The sequence below is a fragment of the Phyllostomus discolor genome, chromosome 13 (assembly GCF_004126475.2).
Source record: "Phyllostomus discolor isolate MPI-MPIP mPhyDis1 chromosome 13, mPhyDis1.pri.v3, whole genome shotgun sequence".
Lineage (NCBI taxonomy): Eukaryota > Metazoa > Chordata > Mammalia > Chiroptera > Phyllostomidae > Phyllostomus > Phyllostomus discolor.
In genome coordinates, this window is record NC_040915.2 from 964,728 (window position 1) to 990,980 (window position 26,253).

At 48.6% G+C, this 26,253-nt stretch overlaps 1 protein-coding gene across 4 annotated transcripts in view; it reads right to left on the reverse strand.

Moving 5' to 3' along the window:
• The window catches only part of RNF130 (ring finger protein 130), a 99,734-nt gene that overhangs the window by 48,447 nt on the left and 25,034 nt on the right, over positions 1–26,253 (reverse strand). For all 4 annotated transcript variants that reach the window (XM_036014213.1, XM_036014214.1, XM_028528794.2 and 1 more), the window contains exons 2-3: positions 21,846–22,040; positions 9,442–9,692 (exon numbers count right to left, since the gene is read on the reverse strand). In XM_036014213.1, coding sequence (XP_035870106.1) covers positions 9,442–9,692; positions 21,846–22,040 — 446 coding nt within the window. The remainder of the gene's footprint in view (positions 1–9,441; positions 9,693–21,845; positions 22,041–26,253) is intronic.

A 26,253-nucleotide genomic window follows, 5' to 3' on the forward strand; every position in this document is an offset into this window, starting at 1 on the left:
CACCATGCAGGTCCCCAGCAGCACACGAAGAAGCCGAAGCACGGGCCTCTACTTCCCACGTGGACTAGTGCTGACCACGCAGGCCGCACCGCGCTGCGCAGCGCTCCACCGAGCATGCTCTCGCTGGCGGCCGCAAGAGGGAGGTGTAGGGAAGCAAGTGAGTCTTTCCTCACACTCACTCAGCTTTTCCTTTGCTAATGGTTTTGGCTTCTCTTTCAAAATTGCCCACGGTTTCAACTACTTGAGTTGCTGCCACCTTCTTATTAAACTTTAATAAACTAAGCTTTTTAAACCACATAAAAATTTCATCAAGCATTTGTCAACCTTAGGAAAAACAGAAGGAAGAAAAAAGGTCAGAACACCACTTTCCACTCCAGTGGCGTCTGGAGAAGGTGCTTTGGAAGCTCAGGCTGGGACACACGCTCCCCTCTGCAGCTGCAGCAGACGGTGCTGCGCCACCCCACACACCAGGCCCCACTTGGTGCTGACTGAGGCGATACCACCCAAGTGCAGGCTCTGGGGACCACAGTCCACTTCTTTTGAAAAGTCCTTGAGACGCTGCACTCACTCCACCATTACAAGGCATAGGCGGCAAACACAAGGCCCGAGGGCCAAATCTGGCCCTCCACCTTGTTTTATATGGCCGGGCACCTTGGTTCCACCTGGTCGCAGCGCTGAGCTCCTTGCCCCTAGTTAAGGAGTAGTTACACTTATACAGCCCTAAAATTACATCTGGCCCTTTGAAGGCAACCGCCAGGCTGATGTGGCCCCCAGTGAAAAGGAGTTTGACACCCCTGCTATAAAGGTTTGACAAGAACACCATTTCAGAGCAACTCTTGGTCATTTTACTTTTAGTGTTTTATAATGCAATATATGAAAACAATCTTTATTTTTAAAAAGGAATACAGCATGCTAGATATCTAAAGTGCTTAATATAAGGAACAGACAACAGAGTTGAAAGGGGAAAACAGAATCAGGAAAACAAACAGATTGGGCAAGGGACCAAGGCTTGTGCTGCTGTTTATTTTTAAAAATCATGCTCATGTATTACATTGGTTCAAAATTTTAATTTAGCCCTGGCCAGGTAGCTCAGTTGGTTAGAGTATCATCCCGATACACCAAGGTTGTGAATTCCATCCCTGTATAGGGCACGAGCAAGAATCAATCAATGAATGCATAAATAAGTGGAACAACAAATCGATGTTTCTCTCTCTTCCTCTCGCTCTAAATCAATCATTCAGTCAATCAATCAAAACAGTCAAAGAGCCTTTAACATTTTTCATGCGCAGGGTGGAGGGGAATAAAGGGGGGGAAATATGACATGTGTAATGGCACAATCAATAAAACATTTTAAAAAAATGAAGCAACATCTCTGACTAAAGAAGGCTCGACTCCTCTGTCTTTCGAGCAGCTGGAGAACTGCGGCTGACATCTATTTTCTCCGAACATCACCAGTCAGAATTTCTCGTCAGGTATGTTGATGACAATATACCAATGCCATCATTTTCTTAGTGCCTATCTGCCTCTGTATTCCTTCATTTCATCATATTTTGATTTCACATTTTTTCATTTTGTCAAAAATCTTGTAAAAGTGCTGCATCTTATTTTAAGTCTGTATATCTGATTTCATACATGCATACTCAATAATCTCATCTCTGGAAGCAGCATTTTGGATTATTTAACACTTCCATCTAATATTTATTGCTCCAATCACCTATGTCCAAGCCAAAACTTGCGTGTGACGCTGGGGGACTTCCAGTTCCGCCACGGTGGAGCAGCCCCATCCCTACCAGCTCCCCCTCCACCTAAAACCCCTGGGCCCAACACAACAAACAGGCATAGGGTCTCCCCTGGGAGGTGGGAAGGAGAGGCGGGCTGTCGAAGGGTCCTGAGCCCTGAGGAACACAGGCGTGAGTTCTCTGGGTTTCCTCACGGCCTCACGAGTCCCAAACAAGGTGCTGCAGAAGCCTTAATGGCAACTGCAGACAGAAGGGATCGGGAAGAAGCCCACTCCCCGTAGCCAAAGTACCAGGAAGACTGGCCCATACCTGTCCCACTCCAGCTGAACAGTGCTCGGTGGCCCTTCCGCCCAGCCCGTGCCCAGAAGCAAGCTGAGGAGCTGATGGAACTGCCGTCTGCGGAACGCTCCACCCTGCTGATGTGCTGCAGGACACACAGCGTTTCCAAGCTCCCAAGGAGCACTCACCAAGACAGAGCGCACCTCGGGCCCCCCCCAGAAATCTCAACAGATAGATCTATAGGAACTGAAATCATACAGAGTATTCTCTAATTATAATGGAGTCAAACCAGAAATCAGTCACACTCAGATAAAAGCCAACAACTGAAAATTAAACGACACACTTCTAAATAATACATGGGTCAAAGAGAAAGTCTCAAAAGAAAAAAATTACATACGATGGAATAAAAATGAAAATATAAGATACCAAAATATGTGGGACACAGTTAAAGTAGATCTGAGAAATTTATACCACTAAATTCTTACACGAGAAAGATGAAAGTTAAAAAAAAAAAATAACTTCCTACATTAAAAATAAAATGGAAAACTGGTTCTTTGAAAAAAATCAATAAAATTGAGAAATTTCTAGCATGACTGACAAAGATAAAAAAAGATTCAAATCATGGCTTGCCTCCTCGCATAACCACAGCAAAAATTACAACTAAATTACAACACAACTATCACCCAGAACTGTCAGAAAATTGAGCTGAATGGAAGTCTGACAACCAAGGAACTGAAGAAGCCACATGCTTCCAGGTGGGTCGAAGGGGTGGAGATGCAGCGGAATGGTCGGTCCTACACCCACGTGTGATGGACATAAAAGGGATATCTCGGGAGCAAGGGATCCCTGCCCCATACCAGACCACTCAGCACAGGGTTCCAGTGCCAGGAAGATAAGTCCCCATGATGTCTGGCTGTAAAAATCAGTAGGGCTGGGAACGGCAGAAGAAACTGTGGGATTCTCAGGTGTCTCCTCTTAAAGGGCCCACAATGGACTTACTCAGAGTCACTTCCTCTGAGCTCCAGCACTGGGGCAGCAGCTTGAAGGGCACCAGTGGCACACAGGGACAAATGGAAGTGTATGGCTGGCACCAGGGCAAGAGCTGGGGAACAGCTTCCTCTCGGACAAAACTGCAGAGGCCAGGCAGCAGCCATTGTCCCTTTTCTGAGTCCTTCTCCACACAGAGCCACAGAGCAGTGGCTCCATATCTGAGACTCCATCAATCTGGTTCACACAGGTTGCCCCACTCAGGGCTCTGCCCCATACAAATTAGGGGTGCACTTCCCTACAACAGGCTACACTACTAAGACAAGGAGTCAAAGCAGCTCTACCTGATACATAGAAACAAACACAGGGAGGCTGCCAAAATGAGCAAAGAAACATGGCCTGAATGAAAGAACAGAACAAAACTCCATAAAAAGAACTAAACAAAATGGAGACAAGCAATCTATCGGATGCAGAGTTCAAAACACTGGCTATTAGGATGATCAAGGAACTCACTAGGTACTTCAATAGCATAAAAAAGACCCAGGCAGAAATAAGTCACACTTAGTGAAATAAAGAACAATTTACAGGGAAACAACAGTAGAGTGGATAAAACTGAGAATCAAATCAATGATTTGGAACATAAGGAAGAAAAAAACATTCAATCAGAACAATGAGATGAAAAAAGAATCCCCCCCAAAATGAGGACAGCATAAGGAACCTCTGGGACAACTTCAAACATACCAATATTTGAATCAGAGGGGTGCCTGAAGGAGAAAAGAAAGACCAAGAAACTGAAAACTTATTTGAAAAAATAATGAAAGAAGACTTCCCCAATTTGGTGAAGGAAATAGACACACAAATCCAGGAAGCATATGGAGTCCCAAAAAAGATGGACTCAAAGAGGACCACACCAGGACACATCATAATTAAAATGCCAAAGGTTAAAGATAAAGAGAGAATCTCGAAAGCAGAGACAAAAAAGTAGTTGGTTACCTACAAAGGAGTTCCCATAAGACTGTCCGCTGATTTCTCAAAAGGAACTTTGCAGGTAAGAAGGGACTGGCAAGAAGTATTCAAACTGATGAAAAGCAGGGACCTACAACTAAGATTACTTTATCCAGCAAAGCTGTCATTTAGAATCAAGGGGCAGATAAAGTGCTTCCCAGACAAGGTAAAGCTAAAAGGAGTTCATCATCACCAAGCAATTACTATATGAAATATTAATGGGACTTACTGAAGAAAAAGAAGATCAAAACTATGAACATTTAAATGGTAATAAATTCACAACTATCAGCAAATGAATCTAAAAAACAAACTAAGCAAACAACTAGAATAGGAACAGAATCATAGATATGGAGATCACTTGGAGGGTTATCAGTTGGGAGGGGAGAATAGGGGAAAAGGTCGAGGGATTAAGAAGCACAGGTGGTAGGTTAAGAATAGACAGGGGGAGGTTAAGAATAGTATGGGAAATGGAGAAACCAAAGAACTTATATGCACGACCCATGGACACGAACTAAGGGGGGATTGCTAGAGGGAATAGGGGGTGCTGGGTGGAGAGGGGCAAAGGAGGAAAAATTGGAACTGTAATAGCATAATCAATAAGATATTAAAAATGATACAAATCATTAAAATTGAGACTGAACAGGGAATGCTGCTAGAGATACTGCAGCCCTTAAGAGAACAGGGCCCATTATGAAAAACTGTGCTCATAAATTTGGTATCTGAAAAACACGTGGGCCAATTTCTCAAAACCCACAATTACCAAAATCCAATAAAGATGAAACAGACAACCTGAATCATCTTTAACGATTAAAGAAACTAAATTTTGGCTCTGGGTAGCTCCATTGGTTAGAGTGTCATCCTGATATGCTAAGGTTGCAGGTTTGATTGCTAGTCAGGGCACATTTGAGAATCAACCAATGAATGCATAAATAAGTGAAACAACCAATCTCTCTCTCTCTCTCAAAGTAATAAATTTAAAAAAGATAAAATAAATTTTAGAACCCCCCCAACTAGCATTTTTAACAAACTAACAAACTTAGACACAAAATCCTCAACAAAATATTAACAAATCTAATCCAGCAATGCACAAAAAATCCCACACTCGTCGCAGGTTCGATTTCCAGCCAGGGTACACGCCTGGGTTGCAGGCCACGGCCCCCAGCAACCGCACATTGATGTTTCTCTCTCTCTTTCTCCCTCCCTTCCCTCTCTAAAAATAAATAAAATATTTTTAAAAATCTTTAAAAAAAAGAGAGCTTCTTTAAAAAGAAAACAATAAAAAAAATCCCACACTCTAGCCAAGTGGGATCTACTCCAGGGGTTCAAGTCTGGTTCAACATCCAAATATCAGTTAGTGTAACCCGTCACGCCCACGGCCTAAAGGAGAAAATGAAAATCATGTGATCACATCAACTGACACATGGAATCATCTGACAAAACCCAACACTCATTTGTGACAGAAACTCTCAGCAAACCAGGAACAGAGAGGAGCTTCTTCGGTGTGGTAATAAAGATCTGCGAAACACTACAGCCGGCGTCGTAAGCCATGACAAAAACCTGAGTCCCGCTCTCTGAGATCAGGCAGGCAGGGTGCCCACTCTCACCACTAGCGCTCAACACAAGCCTGCAGGTCCTAGCCATTCGGTGAGACAAGAAGAAGTGAGGCATAAAGACTGCAAAGGAAGAAATAAAAGGGTTCCTCTTCACAGATAAACATGATTGTCTAGACGGAAAACACCACACTGTGGGCCTACAATGAGTGAGTTTACAAAGGTTGAAGAGAAAATCGACACCCAAAAACAAAGCGCACTCCGACACACTGAGAGTGAACACACGGAACCTGGGGTTAAAACACACGGTGCATTCACCATCGCATCGTCACTGAGAGTCACTGCAAACAAAGGGAGATTCTTTTAGGTGTAAACCTGACACATGTATGGGATCTGTATGCTAAAACCTACAAAGTGCTAATGAAAGAAATAAAACAGGACCTGAATAAATGGAAAAACAGCCTGCCTGACCAAGGCAGCTCAGCTGGCTGGGCATCCCCCTGCAAACCAAAAGGTCGCTGGTTTGATTCCCAGCCAGGACACATGCCTGGGTTGCCAGGTCCCCAGCTGGGCATGTGCAAGAGGCAACCAATAGTCTCTCTCACATAGAAATTTCTCTCTCTCTTTTTTTCCCTCCCTTCTCCTCTCTCTAAAAATCAATACATAAAATCCTTAAAAAATAAAATAAATAAATGGAAAAACATACAAAATTCATGAAATGGAAGATTCAACATGGTAAACGTCAATTATCCCCAAACCAATCTATAGGTTTAATATTTTCTTATCAAAATCCCAGCAAGGTTATTGTTTTTTGTTTTTCCTAAGACAACTCATTCTAAAATTTATATGGAAAGGCTGTAAAGACAGGCCCGACTAGCTTCTGACAAAGGCGCAGTACTGGACACCTAGAAGCAAAAATAAATAACCTCAACCTAAACTTCACACTTTATATAAAAATTAATTCAAAATGAACTACAGACTTAAATGTCACATGTAAAACTATAAAACTTCTAGAAAAAAATAAAGATTTTTAGACTTGACTGCAAAAGCACAACTCATAAAAGGAAAAAAATCAATAAATCGAACCTCATCCAAACTTACAAATCCTGCTCTTCAAAAGACCCTGTTAAAAGGTTGAAAAGATACAAACTGGGAGAAAAACGGCAAACCACAATTCTGACAAAGGACTTGCACACGGAAGGCATCCAGCACACAGAACTCCACAGTAAACACAAACACCCCAAGCAGAAGATGGGCGAGAGCCGAGAATGGACACTGTGCCAAGGAGGTGGCACCCACGGCAGGATGGCCAGGGCAAGGCTTTCGCCATCAGCTGCCACTGGAGAGATGCAAAGGAAAACCACAAGAGATGTTACCACCCCCATCAGAGTGGCTAAAATAGAAATGAGAGATGACGTCAAACGCACTGCAGAATGACAGGAACGGGACCGGGGTGGTGTGTCTGGTGGGAAGGTGGGGGAGTATAGCCACTTGGGGGAAGAGTATGGCAGCTTCTTACCTAATACGTGCTTCCATAGCAACCCCCAAATTTTGCTCCGGAACACTCATCCCAGGGACATGGAAACTCACGTCCACACAAAAACCTCTCTGTGAATGTTCACAGTCACTTTAAGTATAATAGCCAAAACCTGGACACAATTTGCTTCACCAAACTGTGGTATATCCAAGCCATGGACTGCTCCTGAGCGTTAAAAGGAGTTAACGCTGATACAACAACTTGGAAGGGTCTCAAGGGGCTACGTCAGGTTATGTACCACGTGACTCCACTGATATAGCACCCTGAAATGACAAAACCACAGCGTGCGGGACAGAGCAGTGGCAGCCGGGGGCCAGGCAGGGTTTGTAGCAAAGGGAGCACAGCGACTACAGAGGAACAGCACGAGGGGTCCTCGTGACACAAGTCAAGCGTTCTCCACCTTGATGTGGCCAGTAGTCACCTGACTTTGCACAGAAGTGAATACGTGTGAACGAGTACAAGTCAAAATAGGGGAATCTGAGTAAGGTCACTGGATTGTTTCAATGTCAACATCCTGGCTGTGCCTGGCTGGTGTGGCTCAGTGGACTGAGCGTGTGCCTGCAAACCAAAGGGTCACTGGTTCAATTCTGTCAGCGCACATGCCTGGGTTGCGGGCCAGGTCCCCAGTAGGGGGTGTGCGAGAGGCAACCACACACTGATGTTTTTCTTCCTCTCTCTTTGCTTTCCCCTCTCTCCAAAAATAAATAACATCTTAAAGAAACACATCCCGGCTGTGACATTCACCGCAGTCCTGCAAGATTTCACCACTGGGGAGACACGGGCAGAGGGTGTGTGAGGTCTTACTTCTAACAGATGCACGTGAATCTACAATGACCTCAACTTAAAGAGTTTAACAAATGTGAGAGACTGGCACTCCTGACAACAGTGTGTGTCGTCTGGACGTGATCATGAAGACACAGCAGACATCAGGCAAACTCAAACTGAAAGCATTGGAACTGTAACTCTTCCAAAGTGCTGATGTCACAACACAGGGAAAGAGACAGGGCCAGCACATGCAGCACTTGAGATGGAACAGCCTGGCGAGTCCCTGCTACGAAGGACATGCTGAGATAGTTTACGAAGCCTAGGAGAGGCCTGTAGATCAGAGAGTGGCGCTATATTAGAAAATGCATAATATGGGGTTTAAGGACAGAGAGCACTGTATCGCAAACTGACTCTCAAATGGTTAAAAGATACACACACACGGAAGAGGAAATATGGTGAAACGTTTATAGCTGAAGAATCTGGGTAAGGGGAATACTTTATACTGTTCTTGCAATTTCTAAGTCTGAAATTATTAGTACAAATTAAAATGAAAAATTTAAAGGGGTACAAGACACTGCACAGAAACTGGTACACAGAAGTTCAATAAAGTATTTTATTCCTGTTTCAGATGCAGAAACAAGTTGGGAAGCTGGATGAACTGTCAGGCAGAACACGGCAAACTGGTGGTAGGTCAGGAGCTGACTCAGCCCCGCTGTCTGTTGCGCAGCAAACACAGCCTGTGCCCCTTCCACCAGCATGAGGGGGGTGAACACTTGCCCCCCACCACAGGGGCTTGGGGGGGCTGTTTAAGGAGAGGATGGCCAAACACAAACCAGCTTCAAACTACTCTCCGAGCAAGTCACGTCTTAGCTGCCCAGAAGGAAAGCCCAGGACCCTGCAGGGGCCTCGGGCCTGGATCTCAGCCCCTCAGGGGGATATTCTCTCTGCAGTGCATCGAACAACCAGGTAGCAAACCAACTGCCTGAATCCCGCCTGTAGGTGCAACAGCCAGCAACCCGTCCTTCCTGTGTCTTCACTCACATGCCCCTGAAGCCCACTGAGACGTGGGCTGGGCTGGGCCGGGCCACAGAATCTCAGTTCTTCTGCTTGCCCTGACCCCCTCAGCATCACCCCACAGCCACGCTCAGGTAGGACAATTTATTTTTAATGGACTTACTTCTTCTGAATAGATGATACCTGCTTCAAAATTCTCAGGAAACAAAAGGGTATGCAACGAAAAGTTTCCTCCTCCATGTTCCAGTCCTTCCCACTGACACCCAGTGCTGCCAGTGTGAAAATGCGGCTTTCTGCACTTCTCCCAGTTACCAGAATTAGCTCGATCGTTATATGATATTAAGCTGAACATCCACCTAGAACACCCCCACGTGACCCCTATAATTTAGTAATTTCCCCATGCATTTAAAATATCCTTAAACTACTCATGTAGATAGGTTTACAACATTAAAGTAACTGAAGGTGAAAATGTTCAGCAACATGAAAATACACCTGTGCCGTGCCAGGCTGCAGAGGCCCCGGCCCCATGGCGGTGTGCACCAGCCCCCAGAGCGCCGCCGCTCACCTGGTTCCTGTCCCTCGCATTCGTGTATCTGATCTTCTGGATGAAGTAGAATATGAGCCATGCCGAGGAGATGATCATCAGAACGATGAAGGATATGGACACGAAGACGAGGGAGCCTCGGCTGAAGTTCTTTGGTGGCATCCGAGCCCCGACGGCGATCGTCATCTGCACAGAGATGTTTTTCTCCAGGTAACTCAGAATGTCCTTGCCCCTCAGCTCCGTGATCATCACAGCGATGATGTCCCCTGTGCCTGCAACATAAAGCAAACACGTACACTCGAGTGCCGCTGAAAACTCACAGGAGACCAAGCATTGAAAACCGCACTGCGGTTTCTGCGGATGGTAAGCGCTCGCAGACCCAGCTCTCCGAACAAAGTGGCACTGCAGGCGGCGCTGGGGGCAGGCAGGGCACGACAGGGTGGCTGAGTCAACAGCCACAGTGACTCATGTTACAACTCTATTTTAAAGAATTACCAAATCCAGTCAAATGTGATAACAGTCCACAACGCTGCCTCATGCAGCAAGAAACACGTGATACAATCGTGGCAGGTTCTCCATGTAAAACATCTTCCACCTTAAAAGCCTCTTTAGAAAGTCCCAACTCCTTAAGAAAACGAGAAAAGTGTGGTTATTTACACATAGAAATCAGTACCTTTTACGCCAACCATTCTTAGGAACACTCGTGCAACCCCTGCTGTGTGCAGAACAGCACCTGGGCATGTGGCACAGTGCTGAGCACCAGGATGCAGAGCAGACGGACGACAGACTTAGTGATGGCGAGGTGCCGAATGGCAACAGACAAGCCAGGCCTATGTCCAGACCCGGCTGGAGGGAGCTCTCTTTCCAGTTTACCCCTGAACCTGCTGGAAACCAGACTCCTCCTGAGACAGACCCAGCCTTCGACACTCTGGGCGATTGGGCACCCAAAGGCTTCCCGTTCTCACGGCTGCGCTAAAGCTCTGCCACCAGCAGCCAACTGCACTTAATTATGAGGATGTTCTGAGGGCGCACCTTTCCCGTCCACCTGCTCCCGGGCGGGCGGTAATGCAGGAAAGGCAAGCGACTCTCCAAGGCAGAGCAGGAAATTGCAGCCCGCTCCTCCTCCTCTCTCACTCTCCTTTAAGGAAACAGAGAGGCTTTTAGCCACCACACCAGCTGCCGGTGGCCATCCTTCATCAGCGGGGGCCACCCGGCAACCTGCACCTCCCACCATCTGACTTCTTCAAAGAGTCCCAGACACTCTGGATTTTGGAGGAAAGAGGACATTTTACTTGGGGAAGAGAAAGTTAGAAACCACTTATTCAAATTTGAATTAGGTTTGTGCATATAAATGCAGACCACCAAGACAAAATAAACAAACCCCTCAAAACTTGACCTTTTTAAAAGGCTTCTTTGATAAATACCACCAAGAAATAATCGGGTTTGCATGTTTCATTGTCGTATTTGTAACTAAAGGGACTGTCCTGGCATCACATGCAGCCAACGAGTGCAGGCAATGGAGGACAAACTCAGTCATTTACAGTGGTTTCGTGAAAAATTTAACCCCATACACTTTTGTGTTACCTTATTCAAAATTGTGCCTTTATCAGTCACTTTATCATAAGAATAGCAATTCATCAGAACACAGATTAAAACCCAAAAACAAAACGAAAACTGTAAATTTAAAGCAAGCAACAAAGTTAACGTCTGTTTTTCTGAAAGAAAAGCTCTGATGATGAAGTTAGAGGACATCGCAGTACTCTGCGGAAGCATTTAAACTTGCACCGAGAAGCCCAGGTCTGAGCTGTCCAATGTTGTCCAGCAGGCAGTGGCGAGCGGCACGAGGTGCCGGCCTGGCTATAAAGTAACTGAGACGGATCCCACACTCGACACATGACGATCAGTCTCATTGCTTTATAACCACACCAGGCACAAACACGGCTCAGAAAGCAGTCTGCGGCTCCCTCCTGAAGACACACACAAGCTGGAAGAGGAGCAGCTGGGGGAGTGGAACCTGTTGTCTCCTTCACTCAAAAGATGCTAAATGCGCTCCGTCTACTTTCAACTGGGAAGCTGTGTGGGAAAAGAAGTGTTTAATTATTTCCATCATCCATCCAGCAGCATTTATTGAGCACATACTATGACCAAGGCTCCTGAACACTCGCTCACCTTTCAAAGAGAGTGGAAAATTACCTGCTGTGAGGTAAAAAATACATTTATCGCTGCCCCTGGCTCCTGGCACAGGTCTCCTAAGTCCCTTGGCATTTTCTGGGCAATAGGAGAGTCTTCGGTTCTAACGAGGCCTCTTCTCGTGGTGGCTGGTCACCAGTAAAAGCAAGCCAGGAGAAGAAGCTCTCACCCTCATCCAACCCCCACGCTCTGGGGTGGGGTGGGGTGGGGCAGCTCTGCCCCAGACACATCCTCACAGCAGGGACAGGAGAGCTGTGGGCTATGCAGGGAGGGCGGGTGTCAGAGAGCCCTTCCCCCACACTCTGTCCAGTGTGTGTTCACTGGGCAGGTCATCCATACCCTTGATTACATCCTTTCTAGTAAACCAGTAGATGTGATTCCCTGAACTCTGTGAGCCGTCCCAACGAGCTTTTGAACCTAGGAGGGGGTTGTGGAAACCTCAATTTAGAGCCAGCTGGTTGGAAGTACAGGTGACAACCTGGGACTTGGGAAGGCTTATGGAGTAGGGGGTAGGCGGGGTAGAGGAGCCCTTACCCCACAGGATCGGATGCCAATTCCAAGTAGTGCCAGGATCCAGCTGAATAACAGGATGCCCAGCTGGTGCTGAGAATTGCTTGGTATTGAGAACCCCCCACACATTTGGTGACCGAAGTGTCAGAAGCCATGTGCTGTGTGAGTAGTAGTGCAGACACACGGAGGAGTGTTTTTTTCCTTCGCACTTGTTCTTCATCGCATGAAAACTCTACCCTCAGAAGGCAAAAGGGACTCTTAAAGATGTTAGCGTAGGTGGCTAGATGTTAATCAAGGAAGAGAGCAAAGGGAGTCAGACATCAACGAGCCCAGTCCAGCAGGGAGCTGAGTGGGACACAGAGTCCACTTCACCGAGCAGCTACAGCTTCACACACACAGAGCAGCCACTGTGTCCTCCGCTCGCGGGCCAAGTCCCCAAGGTGGGCAGGATGTCACAGGTCAGCAGCCGAGATTGTCAGGGGAGGAGCAGGAACAGCAGCAGAAATTCCCTTGCTGGACATACATGCCGCAGAAGCCCAGATGGAGACCATGAAGGGAAGGTGTCTGGTCTAGGGAAAGACTGCATAGGTTGGAAGTGGGGAGCCAGTATAAGCCTGGGACAGACTGGGAAGGTGACTGGTCAGTCTGAAAGAGCACCTGGACCTTCCCAAGCCTGAGGTGATGTGATCAAGCCTCTTGCACAGTAATGCTCGGGCTCGCCCATCCTCTCCCTGTAGCAGCTGGGTGGGCCTCGTAGCCTCCAGGCCCCAAGCACAGGCTCCATGGGAGGCCTGGGTATTGAACACGACAGTGCAGCACCGGCTGGAACACAGCTGGGAACAGACTATGCTAGCCGGGTAGGGACATAGGCTGGATGGCCCTAGGCTGTGGAGTAACAGAATCGATGGCACAGAATTTCTGGACCCGGGCCCTTCTGGGGCTTGTGAGGACGAGGCTGGACATCCCCCACAGCAGGACGGATGGGGACAGGACCCCAGGAGGGTGGTGGGGGTAGTTTTCTATTTCTATCCCAGTAAATCTTACTGCTGCATCTCCTCCTCCCATGTGTGGGTCCCCCAAATACTTTTCCTGTACTCTGTGAAGGGACGCCAGTCCCACTGGGACCGGAGGGTCTAGAGAGGGCAGTCGGACCCAGGCAGCCTTGTGGCACCAGTGCACAGGAGGAAGTGGGCAGAGGGACGGGGAGGGAGGCTAAGGCACTGCAGGGCGAGCAAGTGAAGATAATTCCAGTGGTTCGGAATATTGGCAAAGGCACTAGCTCTTACTCACTTCAGTTGTAAATCCCTCAGGAATCTGAAAAGAGGGGACCCCTTCTAGAAGAGAAGCCCCCCAACTCTACTGATTTCAGGAGAGGTCTGTGGACCTCACTCCTCACCCCTGATGTCGGTCTGGCCTCCGAGGCTCTGATTTAAGGATGCCTCAGATGCCTGACTTTTAAAGATTTGCAAAGACTTGGACCAGCTCCTGGGGATACTAATGCCAGAGAAAACATAAGTTTCAGGTTAAAACTAGGGCTAGATCAAGTAGTGACTGATAAGCGTTAAGGACTAATTAGACTGTAATGGGGTAAACATTCGAGGAGAGAGGACAAATATTTGCACAACCACCCCCACTCTTGTGTCTCTGCTACCAAGTCATGGAGGTGGCTGCTGCATCCTGGGCATCTCACCACGCCCGCAGCCAGGATGACTTTACCGGAGACGACAATTAGGTGAAAGCCCAGTGTGAGCCCTGCTCTCACCATCTCCTTGAAAACATTCCCCATTATTATTCTTTATGTGTGACTCTGCGCACCCACTGCTGGAAGTTAACTGCTTTCACGCACCACTTAATTCTCTTCCCTTTTATTCTGAGAATTTTCAAATCCATGAAACAGTTTCAACACTATGTACTTTTTTACTTAGATTTGTCTACTGGCAACATTTTACCTTTTCTACAGGGTCTGGCAGAAGTGACGCCTGCTTCAGTGTGGTTGGTAGGGCAATAGTATGGGTGTGATAATGTATAGTTTGAATTTGAACATTTCATCTAAAATGTCATATGGTGTGCTTGAATGTGACATTGTTGTGTGACAGAATTGCATGCTTATGACTTTGTAATAAAAGATTTTGTAATGAAAAGGGGGGTGTTATGTGTGCTGGACCCTGTATTTATTTTTGTTGAACCAACAGAAAGTACACTGCAAACACCGTGACATTTCCTCCTTAAATGCTTCCGCTAACCTTCCCAGAACAAGGACACAACCTCTGACATGACACTGCTCTGTGGGACCCAGCCCCTGCCCGGACACCCCCACGCGGCCCCTCAGACTGCTCGGTGCGGTGCCGCTGCATGGCTGTCTTGCTAGTCTCTCTGGATCGAAAGCAGGTCTTCTTGGGTCACTTCTGGTTGCTCATGACCTTGACCTTTTTGAAGAGTTCAGGCCATGTTGAAACTGTCCCTCACTCTGGATCTGACCGTTCCTTCAGGATTAGATCTCAGAAGTAAACATTTCTGGTGGGAATGCCACACTGGTGGCGCTCTGTCCTCCGAGCGAGCACACAGAATTCTGCCTTCACTGATGACGGCAGATACCGACTGGCGAGTCTCCTACCTGCCAGATCTCTCCACTGCAGACAAGTGCTTCCCTCTTCCTAATTAATAAACAATCTTCGGGGTGACACTGTGTTCCAATGAGTTTTGACTCAATGCATTGAGCACCCACTGATGGCCGCCTAAATCACTTACAATAGGGAGTAAAACAGTGATTTTTTTTCTGTTTAAAAATTTTAAAAAATTTGTACTGAACTGATTTGGGTGACACTTCCTAACAAATTATACAGGTTTTAGGTGTGCAATTCCACAACACATCACCTGTACACTGTGTTGTGTGCTCATCACCCCAAGTCAGATCTCCTTCCGTCGCCATTTATACCCCGTTCACCATATTCCGCCTTCCCCTCCCCCTCCCCTGGCAGTCACCACACTGTTGTCCCTGTCTGTGAGTCACTTCTCTTTTCTTTTTTGCTCAGTTTCTCCAACCAGCCCTCCAACTGTCCCCCTGACAGCTGTCAGCCTGCTCTTCATCTACGAGTCTGTCTCTGCAAAACAGCAACTTTTCTCACCCCGCCTTTCCTCTACACTATGCACAGAGGTGCTGCAACCAGGGGCCCTGACCCATTTTTATACCTGTCTTTTTCTTGTTCAAAAATATGACTGCTGGGTGGACAAGTTGTCAGTGAAAAAGAGCCCCCCACTCTTAGCAATTCTATTTCTAATGGGAAAAAAGGTAAGTGGGAAACTATGGTAATGTTGCTACAAAGTAATCCAGGCTACAACATCAGCTTTCAGGGGCCAGTGAAAGAAACCTCAGAATTAACTACTTTTGGGCTCTGGAGTCAGAATGTCTAAGTTCAAATCCTAGCATGATATTTAACTGTTTTGAATGTCAGTTTCTTCTTCCAAAAAAAATGAGATACTACCTGCAGAATTCATGGCTGATGCTCAGTACATGCACAGCTTATTGAGAAAAGCAAAACACCCTCCCACAGAACTCTGGAGCTCCTGCCCCTTCCCTACGATTCCTCCCCGCACTTTGGGAAACACTCAGGCACCTGCTGATGACACAAACCTCCTAGCTTCGGGAAGGGTTTGTGCCTCAGCTCAGGGGTCCCCCAGCAGGGAGACACCAGCAATTGACCCCTGCACACTGTCTCTCCCTCCTGGGAGCCAGTCCCAGGGCAAGCCCTGTTCGTTTGGGCAGCTGATCCTTTCACCCCAGAAAGGCAGAACCAGGGGGAAGGCCAATGAGTCATCTGAGGCACTAGACCACATGTGGACAGAGGTGCTTTTCCTGTAACTGTTTTTTAAAAACTTTTTTTTACTGTAAATTTACTTGTTTTTTTAAGGGAAAAAAAAACCCTGTGCAAAAATCTCAGTAGAAGTTTTATGTTTTAACAGATACACTTGTTTGTTCAGTTCAAATCCACTGCTAAAGTTTTAAGAAATTTTGATGCTCTTAGAGAATTCTGGAAAATCTCCCAGGAAGAGCTGGGGGAGGCTGTGCTGCCGCACGGAAGTGTCTGCCAGGACGACGTGGTAATGCGCAAGTCACCACTGTCACTGGTACTGGAGTTACCCCTGCAGAGTTCAACACCTCAGCTCTGGGTCACAGGCGGCAAATGCAAGGTCTGTGGGCCCAGTCTGGCCCTCCCCCTTATCTCTACCTGGCAGCAGCGCCGAGCTCCTTGCCCCTAGTTGAGGAGTAGTTATATTTATGCAGCCTTAAAGTTACATTCAGCCCTCTGAAGGCAACCTTGAGGCTGATGTAGCCCCTGGTTAAAATGAGTTCGACACCCCTGCTCTAGGTAAAGCAGAACATCGTACACTGTAAGTCAAAGACACCAAAACTGCTTTAAAGTCCTAGAAGGTCCCTGACTGGTGTGGCTCAGTGGATTGAGCGCCAGCCTGTGAACCAAAGGGTCAGAGGATCAATTCCCAGTCAGGGCACAAGCCTGGGTTGTGTTCTGGGTCCCCAGCAGGGGGCGTGCAAGAGGCAACCACACATTGATGTTTTTCTCCTTCTCTTTCTCCCTCATTTCCCCCTTCCCTAAAAATAAATAAAATCTCTAAAAAAATAAAGTCCTAGAAGGGCTGCACCGAGGGAACAGGGACAGGTGACTCAGCGACCGTCTGTTACTCTCTCAGGGACACTGAGAGACCACTGAGCCCTGCTGCCAGGTCTCTGCAAGCCTGCTCACTCTGGTCGGAGGCCTCCTGCTCACTTACTCCCACCCACTTGACTCAAGTCCTTCTCAAACATGTGCCTACAATACCACACTTCTTGAAACCTAGACTCCTTATTCTCTGGTCAAAGCCTTTGGTGTGCCCCCTCTGTCTGCTAAAGAAAATACAAACACTGGACCCTGGCAGGGAAGGCATTTGGGAGCCAAATGAGCCCGAGGTCATGGGCAGCCAGGCGATGGCTGACAGTCCTTACTGAGCAGATGAGGCCGCAGGTGTGGGGACCCCCTGGCTTGGTTCACATGGTTCCCGGAAAGCGGGACAGCACAGTCCAGAGGGTCACGGAGACGGCATTCAAGGAGCTGGGCACTTCCACGAAGCCAAGTGACGGGAAGGGAAAGGCAGGACGCAGAGGTCAGATGACAGGACACCGGAGTGGAGACTCGAAAGCCACGGCCATCCAGGGATAGCGTGGGCCCAGGCTCCTGGCGGGGCAGGGGGGATGGTGGAAAGACCCAAGGAGGGACCTGGTGGGCAGGCTGCTCCCTTCCCCCACGGCCTTGGCACAGGCAGACGGTGGTAGGACTTCACGCGGGTGAGCTGAGGCTTAATGCCTCAGAAGGAGGGGAAGAGCCAGGCAGGGACTTGAGGGGCTGCGCAGAGGACACAGGTGTGGGGCATGGGGACGAAAGGGGAGTCCAGTTGTGGGGAAGGTGTGGGACCCTGAAGCGGCTGCACGGAACTGAGCACAGCACCCTGGCGTCTGGCCGGCACCCGCAAAGACCTGTGGAAGACCTGTGCCCGCAGTGGGGTCTGCAGTCACGTGGCCGACCCGGGTGAGGTGGCCCCCGGCCTCCAGGGCAGACCCAGAGGGTGGAGCAGAGGCCTGGGCGGAAGAGAAGACCCTTCTTTCCTCCAGGAGAGACAGAAAGGGGGGCGGGGGTGGGGGCGACACACCATGCAGCGGAGTCGCAGGGGCACCTCTGCCCCAGCACGGGAGCCCCATACACTGCTGGCTCGGGTGGGTGGCTGGTTCCGCACGAGGGTGGTTCTGAGTGTGAGGAAGGGCTGTCCTATAACCAAAGTCTTGATTCCTAAATGCCCACTCACGGCTCTTGGTTCTCTGAAGAAGCACTACGGAATTTAAAAAAATTGTATTTTACAAGGTATGAAATACCATCCACTGTCACATCATACTGTATAATGAAGGGACAAGACCCTCTCAATAAACTGCAAAACACCACTAAGTGTAAGAAACATACCAATTTCAAGCTGCGCCTAACAGGCTCAGTGAAAACCCCCCTCCACACAGTCCTTCAGATGCCAAACACCTTCCCGGAACTCGCCTGTCTTTTCTCCGTAATAGCTGTTCCTAGCGTCGCACATTATTCATTTTTTAAGAACCTTGTTAAAGACTCTAATACTTACAGAAAAGTTGGAAACACATAAAAATCTCTTTTCCTAAAACCACTGAAAAGTTACTGGCATGATGCCCCATCACCCTCAAGTATTCACTGTGCACTCCACAAACAAAAGTCATTTGTAAACAGAGCATGACCATCACGAAATTATCACCAATATGTCCCTGCTGGCTAATCTGAGAGCCCACCCACTTGAGTGCCGCCCACCCCCCAGCGGTGCCCCTCGCAGTGCACCGAGCCACCAAGTCTCATTAATGTGTCCACCTGCCACAGCCTCACAGACCTTCCTGGGTGCTCACAACCTTGACTGTTTGAAGATTACAGCCCAATTGTTATGCAGACTATCCCCGTGTTTGGATTTACCTGGTGTTCCCTGTGACCAGATCAGGCCCTGCACCTCTGGCACAGGAATGCAGAGGTGATGCTGTGGTCTTTCCTGTGTGTAGTGTAGAGTGGAGGGCACATTTTTATATATCTCATTCTTGCTGAAGTTCTCTTTTTTTAAATCCTCACTCAACATTTTTAAATTGTTTTTAGAGAGAGGGGAAGGGAGACAGGAAGAGAGAGAGAGAGAAGCATCACTTGGTTGCTTCCTATAGATATCTGGTCTGCAAATCAAACCCACAACCCAGGAATAAGCCTCGACTAGGAATCGAACCTGCAACCTTTCAGTTATGGGACGATGCTCCAACCAGCTGAGTCACACCTGTCAAGAAAAAGAAATCAAGGAGCTGGCCCTGAAATTCACTTGGGTGGTTTGGCAAACTCGGGTCCTCCAGGTGTCTCCCCCCGGGAACCCCCTTTTCAGTCGCCAAGCAGTCTGTGGGAGGGGCTTTCAGGCCAGATGCGTCAGACTTCAGGCCACTCTTACCGTGTCGGTCCGTACGAGCTCATGGTTCCTGTTTTACTTAATGGGCTGAAATAATTACTATCATATTAATTTGATGCTCCAATGCCAAACTGTGTTTGATAAAATACTGTTTGCAGATTTTCAATCCTCTTCTTTTTTGGACGTCAGTTCTTCAATGTTTTTCTTAAACGAAAGTGGCAAACTGAACCCCATGCTTCTGAGAGACTACCCGCCCCCACAGCCAACTGGCCTGCTCACGGGGACATAGCCTAAGCCTCCAGCACACCTGGAGCAGCCGCGGCCAATGCCAGCAGCACCTGTGGTGGGACCGGGGCTCCGCCCGAGCCGCTACAGAGGCCCAGGCTCCATGAATGCTGCTCACAGATCTCAGAACCCACCTGCTGCTGGACTTAATGAAATCTTTCTTCTTGTCATTACATGGGTTCCAAGACTGACCTTGTTCTGTGTCATTTTCAAGTTAAGATACGTTTAGGTTTCCTTATGAGTGTCTGATGAAAGAGTTTTAAACGGGTGGGGAGAGAAGGCTCAGTAGAGTCGGGCATTCCAAAGGGAGAAGACCCACATGGGGAGGAAAGCTGCCAACGTTCGCTTTCGCACTGACGCCAGCGCTCGGACAGCCATCCAAACTGTCGTTGCGCTGCAGGCTCTGAGGCCGAGAGCTCGGTGAACCGAACAACTCAGAACCTGGATGGCGGGGGCTGGCTTCTCACCGCTGGAGTGGGAGCTTACAGACATGCCAAAGGAAGTGGCTACGTGATCCCTGCAGCGGGGTCACTCTTAGCTTAGCCCAGACAGAGACAGTGACAGAAGGAATAGTCACAGGCAGGGGCACACCCAGGGGCCTACACACAGGCCCTTCCTCGCTCCATCAGCCCAGAGGGCCCAGAAGAAACAAAGCCTGAATCAGTAAAAGACTCCCAATGCCCACATCCTGATTCTAGTAACACTCACTCTTCATGAACGGAAGCCGAGGTCCCTTGGAGGGAGGGCTAACCCCAGTGCTGGGGCAGCACCTACAAACACGGCGAGCTTGGAGCACCAAACGGCACCAGAAAGTACAGACGTGCTCAAAAGGTGGCCCGCTGACACCCCAGGAACTGTGAGCAAAGGGCAGAGCCACCAACGGAAAGAGCCCCCAGTGGCCAGAGTGGAACAATCTGAGCGATAACACACAGCAGCACCACATTCTGATACAAAGTGTCGAACGAATGTCCGTGAATCTACACGAGTAAATGCCTGAACACACTTGTCAGTGGAGAAGGGATGAGTCGTCTATGAGTAATCTGAAAACTGACACACACCTCTGCCCTGCACCAGGGCACCCACCCGCCCGAGCAAGCTGACCCCCCCCCCCCCCACAGCTCGCTGTGCGAGGGCCGTGGGGGGCAGGCTCACCAGGGTGTGAGCCAGGGGCTGTTCTTCTCAGCTCTTCCCCGTTCACATGAGCTCACGTGAGAATGCACAGCACAGAGGCCTCTCTCCTCAGGTGAAGGGGGGACAGAAGTGACAGGTGAGCAAGGGAGAGCTAACCTGGATCTCTGGGTCTACCCCCCGAGGGGCGGGGTGGGAGGGGCTGTGGCTCTGATGCAAGCCTCAGGCAGACAGCACCACAGTGTTAAGAGAAAGGGCAACTTGCAGCTGTGATGCAGACGGTCCAGGAGAGCAAGAGACTCTCAGCACACAAAGGCCTTCCGTGGTCGTCCCGCAGAGCAGACTCACGGCCAGCCATGGAGTCAGAGTTGAGGGGGGGGCGGGGGGGAGACACACACACAGGACCTGCGATTAAGACCTGCGCTTCCTGTGTGTCTTCCTTGTCTCTCAAAGCAAGCTCTGGGGGTTGGAGTAGCAGCCGTTAGCACCGCCTGGAAACTTACAAAAAATACAGAACCTCACGCTGTAGCCCAAACCTACTGAACCAGAATTTGCATTGTAGTGAGATTCCCAGGTGATCTGCATGCACGCTAAAGTTTGAAAGGTATTCTAGAGTATGTGTCTCGGCATGAAATTACTAAACTACAATGCATGAGGTTGTTAACAGCATCAGGTAGTGTCAAATTTCTCTCTAAAGTACTGTGCCAATTTACTTTACCACATTATTCTAATTTTTTATGTACCTAATAACATAGCACCATTTCCTATTGCTAAAATTACTCTAAAAATAAAGTCTACTAAAAAACAAAAACCAGAAAAAGCTGGTATCATAGTGCCTGGCATATATATAGTAGGTGCTCAATAAATTGAACTATTGTTATTGAAACAGTTACATTAGAAATATCCTAAATGTTTAATTAATATTGTTTCTACTGTTAATAACTAAGTCAATTTCAGCATGGATTCTGACAAAAGAACCTTGTCAACAGTTAAGCCTTGAGGATCCATGGCATATCTGGATGAATGATTCCACATGTAATGCATTATTTTTCAAAATTATCAAGTGAAACAAAGGACTATAAGTGACTACGAACTCAATCATAGCCTGTTTCTTAACAAGCACAAGTTTTATAGGCACTTATGGTTATTATTTAAGAAAAAGGATTCAAGTAAGGGGAAAAGACAACCCAGTGGCGATACCAAGAGACCCAGTCACAGAAGTGCGTGGAAAACAATGTGGCTTCGGCAGAGGGGAAGCCTGCATGCAAGGCAGTGATTTCTAGCAGGAGAAAAGGAACCTATAGCCCGTGCCTGTTTACCTGGGTGAGTCATGGTGACCGGCTCCTCTTTGGACTTGTTATTGTAGATGACCACAGCAGCAGCATTGTGGAAAGCAGCCCGAGATATCTTCTCTTTAAAAGTGCAATTTCCCCTCTGCAGCAAGGCAATCCACTGTTTGATATTTGGAGGGATGAAGAACCGGGTTTGAGGATCACAGCCCAGATGATCAGCAACTAAAGGGAAAAGGGAAAACAAACAAACAAACCATTTTCTCAAGTGAAGATAAATAAAGCCAATTATGTCTTTCTGTAAACCAAACAGGCAGCCTGCCCCCAGCATAGCTTTGAAGACGCCCTCAAAGGAAGTCATGGTGAGTCTGAATTCTTGTCTGCTGGATAGATGCTCCTGTAATGCAAGTTAAAACAGAAGAATTCTGTCGACATACTGTCAAAAACGAAGACTACGATACCCACTGTGGACTGTTGAGGAGAGGAGGAAGGGCGGGCAAATGCAGAAACCCCTGACGGCTCTTCTCTCCTGCCCAACCCCCCACCACTCTGGAGGAAATGGATTTTTCTTGGGGTAAATTAGGAAGTCAAACCAACCTTCGGTTTGGTTACCAAGTGGTCCTGCTGAAATTTAACCAGGCTTGAACATACTGTATTTCTTAGCAAATTTCTAAGGGAAATCAGAAAAGTTCACTTTTGGCTTGTGTTTGGAAGTTTAAATAGCTAAAATAACAATGAGGATAAATAGACTATTTCTCTAATTTATACTTATTGGTTTTTTTTAAGATTTTATTTATTTATTTATTTATTTATTTATTTATGGAAGGGAGGGAGACAGAGATAGAGATAGAGATAGATAGATAGATAGATAGAGAGAGAGAGAGAGAAACATCAATGTGTGGTTGCTGGGGGTTATGGCCTGCAACCCAGGAATGTACCCCGGCTGGGAATTGAATCTGGGACACTTTGGTTCTCAGCCCGCGCTCAATCTATACTCATTGTTAAAAAAATTACACTGCAATTCCATGTTAGGAAACATTAACTTACTGCTTCCGCCTGTCTAACGAGACACCAAGGCCACCAATCACGTGGCCGCCGCCTGGAGCTGGGGGCCAGCCTGTGTCAGATGCCCAAGTCTGTCTGACGCGGCCGAGCAGGCTCCTCAGTGTCCGATCCTGCAAACAATCTCCTGAGAGCTCCAACGCCCTCTGCAAAGCTTAAGACACTGCCCTGCTGCTCCTTCCTGTTCCTCAGGCTTGCGTTTACAATGAGAGGGCAGGGGCGGCCCGGACGGGGGAGCGCTGGGAGACTGCGGCCATGCTGGCTGGATGCCTCGCCCCCAGCACTGGGCAGGCCTCAGAGGGAAGGAACCTGGCACAGAAGGCCAACGCTGGGAGCAAATAAGTAATAAAAGTATTAAGTAAGTATTAATTAAAAAGTGTAAAAACAGACAATACCAGTGGAAAAAATACCTGCTTTCCACAATGTTAGCATTACTTACACTAAAACATGCAGAAGCCACCAACCACGGAGACGTATCACACCTATCATCCCACTGACGGTCCTTTCCAAACTGGCTTGTCGTCAGGGGGAGGGGTGGCAGAGGCCCCTGAAGACACAGTGTGGGGGCAACGGACAGTTTCAGTGGCCATCGCCGCCTACAGCCACCACTCACCTCCCCCCCCTACCCCCAGTCTGCTCTGAGACACCTCCATCCTGTCCCATCAGATTAAAGCTTGGCAGTCGCCCACCAAAAGACACAGCACTGTGGCCCCGTGAAGCAGACTGGTCCTTCTCAGCGACAGCAGTCCGTTTTACTGATTATTGTGCTGTTTAAAATAGCAGTATTTAAGTGACGTGTTGGGACAACCCCACTGTCATGGGAAAACTGCCAATGTCATGTCCAAATAGGAACAAAGACCTGGTTTCATTTGCGATTTTTCAGAACACACGGTGGCACAAACCCGGAAAAAAAGACAGAACCGAGACTACCTCAGGAGACCCGCGCCCTTGTCTCCTGTGAAACACACGTGTTCCCGAGGCTACCCTGCTGTCACTGCAACTTCCCACGCGCTCAGTGAGGTGAAGGGGAACCACGCACGAGGGCCCGGCCAGGCCCGGGGTCTGAGCAATGTCCTCTTTGGTTTTTACTTACTCACAAAGGCTGAGATAAATCTGTCACCTCCCAAGAGTCATGTGAACAAGTTTGTGACGGTTCCTCTCCTCTTGGGGCCTCCAACGCGACCCCCTTCCTCTAGCTCAACAGGTGTCACCCAACCTTGTCCTCGAGGTCCAGCCCGGGGCCCCGGGGTCCATGGCTAAGCTCTCGGATCCCACCTGGAGCCGGCCGAGCTGCGCTCCGCATGCCTGCTCCCCACAGCTCTGTTCCACCCTCTCTCCCTGCCACGCTGATAGTGCCACTGTCCGCTCAGAAGGACAGACGCTCGGGAACAGCAGCATCACCTAAGACTCACAGCCGAGGCCAGGGGAGCGAACGCAGAGCATAGCCTGCCTCTGAAAGGGGTCCCCACCCACCAGGAACAGGCCTGTGAGCCGCTCCAAACCGATCCCCACAACAGACGGAATGGGCAAGAACATCCCTGTGCCCCCATCTGCCAGCTGTCCACGGTCTCTGAAAACCCTTGTCAGCACTGACAGAATATGCAACGACAAGCAACAATAAGAGGTTCGATTTCCTGGTCAAAGAAGCATTTTTCAATATTCAGAAAGAGAAAGTGAGGGGTGGGGGCTGGGTGGAGGGGGGCTTAGGAGGCGGGGAACAGGGACCTTTGTAACAGTCTCAATAATAAAAAATTTAAAAAAGGAAAAAAAAAGAAAAGAAGGGGTTTTCATAATCAATACTGCAGTATGCTTATTTTACCTATGTATTCCTTCCTGTAATTAAAAAATAACTGGAACAATAAAAATAACAGTTTAACAGCTTAAAAAAACCACAAACAAAAGACCCCCCCCCCCACCCAGGGATGACAGCTCTGTGACTTGGTGGCACCCATCACCGCTAGGCGCCACTTACTCCGCCTGAGGCAATGCACCACATGGAGGTGTGCGGAATCCACACGACTGCGAACCACAGCACTCGTTGACGGCAGTGCTGCTCAAAGCCACGGCCACTCACTTCTGCTCTGTTCCGTGTCTCCTGCCAGGTTCAGAACTGGACGCCACCTCTGACTTCTTGGCATTTATAAGTTGCGGGGTCAGGGAAAACTAACTGGAAGTTATCATGAGAATGTGAAATTGCAGATAGCATAAGATACTATAGTCTAATACTTTACAATTTTGTCAGTTATACCCCAACAAAGCTGAGAATCACTGCATTACAGAAAAATTTAACTTCCTTTTTTTCCCCTGTACGGCCTCTCCCACTGAGTCCAGACAAGTGCAGAGGCTTCTGTTTACTCCTAGGCCGACAGGGAACCATGCTCGACAGGAACAGTGGAGGGACCCTCACCTCAGCCAACATTAACTCGGACGTCTGGCCACACACTGAGCATGATGGAGCCCAACGCTCGGTGTGGGACCTTGAAGGATGGTGCCCAGGGGAGGCAGGCCTGGCACAGAAAGTAAACACCCGCAAAGCAGTGTGGAGCACCGACAGGGAAGGAGCGGATTACCGGCTCGGTTCAGACACCCACGGGGAGAGCGGGGAGCGGCTCCCGCAGAAGAGGCTCCACGGTGCAAGGATGGAGGTTAGTGCCTTCCCTTAAACTCTCATGAAAACGTAACCGAAGGCACCACACTGGACAAATGTGAGACCGTCCAGTTCTGAGCAGAAGACCCTGACTGTAACGGGAAAAGAGGAAGACTGCGCTGGTACAAAGGAGATGTAACCGTTTAAAAGGGTTCTGTGAGTGAATAAGGAAAGAGATCAAGCCTCTCTTCCCCAGTCCCACAGCCTGAAACTCTCCCCTTTGGCGTGAGTGACTTATAGGTAGTGGTGACTTGGTAGGTCGTGTGGGTGACCTTCCCTTCCACACCCCGAGAGTCACAGTGGGGATGGAAAGCCACCGGCCTCTCCAGGCTGGGCCCCACGGTCTCCCACTCTCAGGGCCCATGTGTCTTACTGTCTCTGCCTGAAACGCCAGTCCCATGGCTCCTTGGCCAACCGCCTCCTACACTTCAGGAATTCTGCTAACGTATCTTCGCCAACACCTTCCCGGCCTCCTGAGACTGAGCTGGGTGCTGTGTTCACGTCCAAGGCACCCTGAGATCTCAGCCGCTGTAGCCTTCGCTGTGCTGGGTCAGTCACCGGCTGTTCATTCTGAGTGCCTCCTCAGTGTGAGGTCCAGCGCCTCCCCCAGGACGCCTGCGCATCGTGGGCACAGCACCCGATGGGGCTGGAGAGAGAGAGGGACGCTGGTGGAGGGAGGCTGAACATGTTCTTGTTCATACATGTTCTTGTTGATACAAAGAACAACCT